This window comes from Anastrepha ludens, chromosome 2, assembly GCF_028408465.1.
Source record: "Anastrepha ludens isolate Willacy chromosome 2, idAnaLude1.1, whole genome shotgun sequence".
Lineage (NCBI taxonomy): Eukaryota > Metazoa > Arthropoda > Insecta > Diptera > Tephritidae > Anastrepha > Anastrepha ludens.
Window position 1 is genome coordinate 33,111,349 of NC_071498.1, and position 6,211 is coordinate 33,117,559.

The 6,211-nt window shown below is 42.3% G+C and overlaps 1 protein-coding gene across 1 annotated transcript; it reads right to left on the minus strand.

Annotated features, from left to right (window-relative positions):
• Positions 1 to 1,337: 1,337 nt before the first annotated feature.
• LOC128857115 (dendritic arbor reduction protein 1-like) lies at positions 1,338 to 3,081 on the minus strand. Its single transcript, XM_054092695.1, has one exon. The coding sequence runs from the start codon at positions 3,079 to 3,081 to the stop codon at positions 1,375 to 1,377; it is 1,707 nt and encodes a 568-aa protein (XP_053948670.1). The 3' UTR covers positions 1,338 to 1,374.
• Between the last annotated feature and the right edge of the window lie 3,130 nt (positions 3,082 to 6,211).

The window sequence follows — 6,211 nt, forward strand, 5'->3', positions numbered from 1 at the left end:
AATAACTCGTGTGCTTCCAGATAAGGCGATCCTAGGTAGTGAAGTCTGATCGTGGTAGGTTCCAAGAGTTCTGGGCGTTGCTGTTCTCTCATGTTCTTCGTCAAGCAACACACCTGCCCAAAATGTGCTACGCCCAATTTTTTCAAGCGCTTCATTACCATGCAATGGCCAGTAAAGCTAAATTGTGCGGTATGCTCGGTTTGTAATGTCGGTCTGCCATACTCATCTATGTATGAATAAAAATACACGGCAGCTCTAACTACCACCTCAAGAACTTTAGAGGTCTTTTATTTCAGATTCCATGAAACAGTCAGACCTCCCGCTTGAGAGTGGGATGGTCTTAAATTGATTAATCTTGGCCCATATGAGTTTGAATCAGACAGAAAACGATGGTTGATCTCATCGGCTAACTGAAAGTATATTGGCTTTAGGTTCCAAAGGATGGGGAGTTGGCACATCCCCGAACTGCAGGCTATGTAATCACTAAAATCACGTCCATTATCACCCTGTTAGCTAGTAAATTAGCCACCATTTCGTCTTCTGTGACGTGTACACTCTCAGAGGATTGATTCATGTCTTCTGTGAGCTTCGAGACTGGCACCAACCGTCTGATGGACAGAGACAAACTCAATGTACTACGGCGGTAGTAATATATAAAAGCACAAGGAAACCTCCTCGGCTCGCCTGCTACCTGCATAAATCCTGCCCAAATTATACAACAACTTAACAATCTTCCTTACATGTGGCAATCTGATTTGAGCTTTGAGATACTCACAGCATAATATTCTCGCTTGTTTCTTCTATGAAGCCAGTTTTAGAAATTTTTGTGAACAACCAAATATGACTTTGCTTTTTGGCTGTTCGTTTTGAATGAAAACACATCAGCTTCGTAACAAACTTATCGGCTGTTTTAGTATCACTTTATTACTTCTGTTTTGAGATACGTAGATGTGTGCGTGTGGAGTAACTTATTTAACTTAATGGTAAATGTGATTACTTACTTACTGTCCGTAAACCCACTTAACCTGATTTCGTTGCTGTACAAAAACCAATCTAAAATCTGCGCTTTGGCTGCTGCTTCTTTTTCTACATCTATAGTACACCGCTACCAATTTATATACACCTGCAGCTAGGGAACAGGGGAACACTTGTACGAGTGCATATTTGCAATTACCATTAGGCAACAACAATAACAACGAAAATAGTGAAAGATTCCTAAGAGATCGGTTTGTCAGGCAGATGGGAGTGTGACAAAGAGGTACCGGACCGGGCGGTCGTTGGCTAGCCAGCCAAGCGGAGTTGGTCAACTGTCCAACTATTCAGCTAAAGTCGGCGGCGTTGAGCAGCTAGACGCTGAAGCAAAAGCAAAAGCAATTATTGCGTCGGAATGCGATTTCGATTTGGCTTCCCTTTGATGCGGTTTTTGCGTTTCTTGTAGCGTGTTGACACTGGATATTTGTGACGTTGTTGGGGTAATGGCGGCTGTTGATCATCAAAGTCACTTGCCGTGGGACCAACGACGTTAATTGGTTGTGCTGTTGTGATGAGTTGCAGCTGTTGAGGCTGAAGCTGACCTGAATAGTCTGATGGCTGTTGTGAGGTGTATTGCTGTTGCTGTTGTTGTTGTATTTGCATATGCTTATGGCTTTGGTGCTTTTGCAACTGGCGATATGGTCGTAATTTGAGATGAGTCACAGTGGCTGGCGTCGATGCACTGGCCGCATACGCTCCATAGGCCGTTGTCGACTGATAACTAACCGGATTAACACCTTCATTTTCATCATCATCAACACCATCGAAGTAGTTGCTATTATAGTTTTTGTTGCTATGTCTATTGCTGTCGCTATTGCCGTTGCTATTGTAATCGAATTGGTCCTCATCGTCCACAGCGTCCTCATAGTCATTAGCGTTGTTGTAGATGCTAGTGGATGAAAGTGGGGAAGTGGCCGATGTGGGGCGGCTGGAAAAGAACATTGTTGCATCATCGCCATTATCGTCGTCGTCGCGCTCGTCCCCATCATCGCCATCGCTGCCCATGCCTTCATCAGATATTGTGGTGGCATAGATATCATTGTTGTTGTAGGGTTGTTTGTATCTGTAATGTGTGTTCCGATGATAGGTGCGGTATTTGTTGCTGTTGCTGCTGGCTGGTGCCCTTAGCATTTGCATTTGCGGCTTTGGCTGTTGCGTAAAATAATTTACACCGAAGAATTGTTGCTGCTGCTGCTGCTGATACTGCTGCCGCAGTAGTTGTTGGTGTTGCTGTTGTTGTTGCTGTATGTGTTGTTGCTGCAGCTGCGGTGTGTTCAATGGAAATGTTAGTGCGGCATCGCCTATCTCTGCCAGTCCTCCGCCGCGATATTTCTTCCGGCGCCTAAAAGCAGCTGTCGGATGCTTACCATTGGCATACGTACGTTGCATATCGGCCAAAAAGTCATCTGCCAAGAGTGTGTTCGTCGCGCTACCTCCACCTCCACCTCCCGCACCCGCTTCATCTTCGTCATCGCCGCCATTTGCTCCTCCTGCTGCGGCCGCCGCTGCCGCAGCCAAAGCGCTCATCAGTTCCATATGTTGCATTAGCTGTTGGGTTGAACCCGGCATGGTCAATACACTAGACGATGAGGGGGCGCCTCCGGTATATTGTTGTTGTTGCTTATTTTCATTGCTGCTGCCACTGGCGCCACCGGCCATGCCAAATAGCGCCGGCCCATAGTTGGGTGCCAAATCGGCGTTTACAGGCATTGGTTGCGGGGCGCCGGGTGAGTACACCAGATGGTCAGACACACCGCCACGCAGACCATTCGCACCTCCCATCCCAGCATCCAAGTCCTCGCCGTATATACCCATATCATCGAGTTGATTTTGTGGCATTATCGGTGGAAGCGCTGGTGGCGGTGGCACTGGCATAGGCACCGTTGGATTTACTGCCCTTCGGCCTTGCTTCGCTGCTTGATTTGGATATTGGGAGTGTAAGTGCGGCTTGTGGTAATGATGGTGATGCTGATGTGGCAGATGGTGGTAGTTGTGGTGATGATGTTGTGATGGTTTGTGTGTTTTGTGTTTCCGCACCGGCTCCGGCATTCGCACTTTAATGTGCACACTACAAATCGCAATAAGGAGAAAAAGAAAAAGGGAGAAATAGTGAAAAAGACATTACTACACATCTAAGCCATCCATTTACATGTTGCTTCCTTTTCTAAGGATACTCACTGTTCATCTTCATCGGCTGCGCGGCACCAGCTCACATTCAGCACACACAACACACAGGCGAACGTCAGCCACGCGTAATGATCGGGCATGCTGCCACACTTCCTTTAAATCGTTCACTACAAGCTACACAACGCACTTTGTGGCAGATAAATTCAACTCTTTACAGTTTGTTATATCCTTTCTTTGGCTTTTAGTTATTCCTTTTCGCTGTTGCTGCACCTTTTTTCGTATCCTTGCCGTCATGTATTATTACCCTTGTGTCCGTGTTGTCGGTTTTGTTTATTACATATGACGATTTCGCAACGCTCGCAGTTACTTTTATTTGTGCGCATTTCCAGCGCTCCTCAAGCTCTCCCTTCACCACGACGTAGAGCGCTTTCTTTGGCTGAGCGGTCCATCTCTGTTAACCATTATTCGTCCATCCATGCATTCGTCTATCGTCTAGTGTTGCAAATATTGTTGTGGATGTTGGTGTGGATGCGCATTTGCGTACGTTGTTGTTGTTGTTTGCATTTGGTGTGGTGTGTCGCCCCATTTCACAAGATCAAGTTTCGTTCGTTGCTCATACGGCGCTGTCGGTGAATGCACGTCGTTCCAAAGTGAATGCTCTCATTGCCTGTTCGTTCGACTAGAGGAGGGGGAAGCTCGATGCACTGAGAAATATATTAATATATATATGAAAATTGATGGTTAAAATTGGTCGGAAAGAAATCTTAAATTTTTGGAAAGGAAAGGTTCTCAAAAAATCCGCCTGCAATTCTCAACTGGTTTATTTCAGCAGTGGGGTCTCAGTTGCTGATGAAGCAGCTTCTAGCGAAAGTAGCGCAAAACCACGTATAAAGAATCCCTGTTTTGATAAAGAATACGTTAACGATTCTTAGAACAGTGATCACTATTAGACGGCAGACTAACGGTAATAGTATATTATTATATAAATAAAATATGGGCAGATAAAAAGAGCATATTTAATGAGAAGGTTGACATTCTGACTCATCGATAATTTTTTTAATATTTGCAGTATAATTTGATACAGTCATTCGAATACAGTTGTCCAAATGTATATCTGTAAGCCGATTGCGGTATTTATTTTTAACAAATTTCATATTGGAAAAAGAAAATTCACACAAATAAGTTGAACTGAATAACGATTTCACTTTCAACGCAACACGACATAAAACTGAATACTTATCTTTACTTACTAAAGTCCATATACATTTTGTATTTGAACCTAAAGATTTTAAAGACAAGTCACTTTGAAAAGCAATCAGTTCCATTTCTGTCACAGCAATGTCTTCGCCAAAGTTGTTCATAACACAAGTTGCAAACTGTTGTATATCAATGTCCTTGAAGGGTGAAACAACAAATTGCGTCACTAAAGCAATTTTGCTGAAATCCTTGAAACGATTTTTGAAGTTTTCCTTCAAGTTAGAAACTATTTCCATATGATATTTACTGTCATAGGGCTCTAGTAGATTTTTGGATATCTTTTCGGAAAGAATAGGAAAATGCTTAGTATCGCGGTTTTTTAGGTTTTGTTCCCAAAATTCAAGTTTTGTAATAAATGCATTTATATCAGAAATCATTTCCGCTAATTCTTTATCCCTGCCTTCAAGCTGCAAGTTAAGCTCATTTAATTTCTCTGTAATGTCCACAAGAAAACCAAAATCTCTGAGCCAAGTCGAATTTTCCAGTTCAGGAATCGGTTCATCGCGTTCTTTGAAAAATTGGAGTATAGCAAGCAAGACATCATTGAAACGTTTGAGCACTCGTCCTCTGCTTAACCATCGCACTTCAGAGTGAAGAAGTAGCTCTCCGTATTGACAGTCAATTTCATCAGCCAAGGTTTTAAATAATCTTCTTTGTAACGCTTGAGCTCTAATCTTGTTCACAATTTTCACCACCAGTTTCATAACGTTGTTCAAGTTTAGAAAATTTCCACATAATGCTTGCTGATGTATAATACAGTGGTAACTAAGAAATTGTGGAAAACTTTCATCCTTATGACATAGCGCAACGAGCCCCTTATCACAACCCACCATAGCTGGAGCACCGTCAGTTGTCAGGCCTACCATTTTTGATATTGGAATTTTCTCAGAAGAGATGAGATTTTTTAAATGAGAGAACAGCTCTAGCCCAGTAGTATGTCCTTTGAGTGGAATAAACTTCAAAAGATCTTCTTTAATTGTAAAATCACTAAAAGCCATCCTGACAAATATGGCCATCTGGGAGGTGTCAACTACATCTGTTGATGCATCCAGTTGCAGTGAAAAATAAATACAGTTATCTAAGTCACTTCTTAACTGTAAAAAAATATTGCTCATTACTTCTACTCGCCTCATCACTGTATTAGCAGAAAGTTGCATAGATTTTATAGCAGACACTATTTCGTCTTTATTTTAAAGTTGGCGAATAAAGAATCTACAGCTTCCAAAAATGCTTGTTTTATGATTTCCCCGTCTTCATAAAGTTTTTTCTTTTGTGCAATTATCTGGGAAACACGATAAGATGCTTCAGTTGCAGCCTTATTTTTGTCGATTGTTTTCAAAAATATTGACTGTTTATATAAATGTTTGAGTTTTTCTTTTCTGGTGGCAGAATTTAACGGGAATGCCTTCTCAAAATTCGAATGTACAGTTTTATGATGCCTCTCAATATTTCCTTTTTTAGGAACTGACACAGATGTATTACATAACAAACAAACACTTTTGCCTTTAATTTCTGTGAAGAAGTATTCTTCTTCCCATTCCGAATGGAAATGGTATGTCTTCGCCTTCTTACTACTGCTTGCCATAATGTTTCGAACTCTAACCCAACCGCTGCACGCAGAACGTTGATAATGCCGTTTAGTATTAAACTGAGCTCAATGTCGACGTGCATTGCGTATATATAAAGCCAAAAAATTCTCGAACACGCTAATCGGTTCCAGCCGATCCTAGAACGGAGACGCGACTTCGCGTCGTGTTTGTCGGCGCGAAATCGCTTACCGCAGTGTTGCCGCTGT

Bases quoted from the DNA above. Each gene is read 5' to 3' on its own strand.
- LOC128857115 (XM_054092695.1), bottom strand. From the start codon at position 3,081: ATGCCGGAGCCGGTGCGGAAACACAAAACACACAAACCATCACAACAT.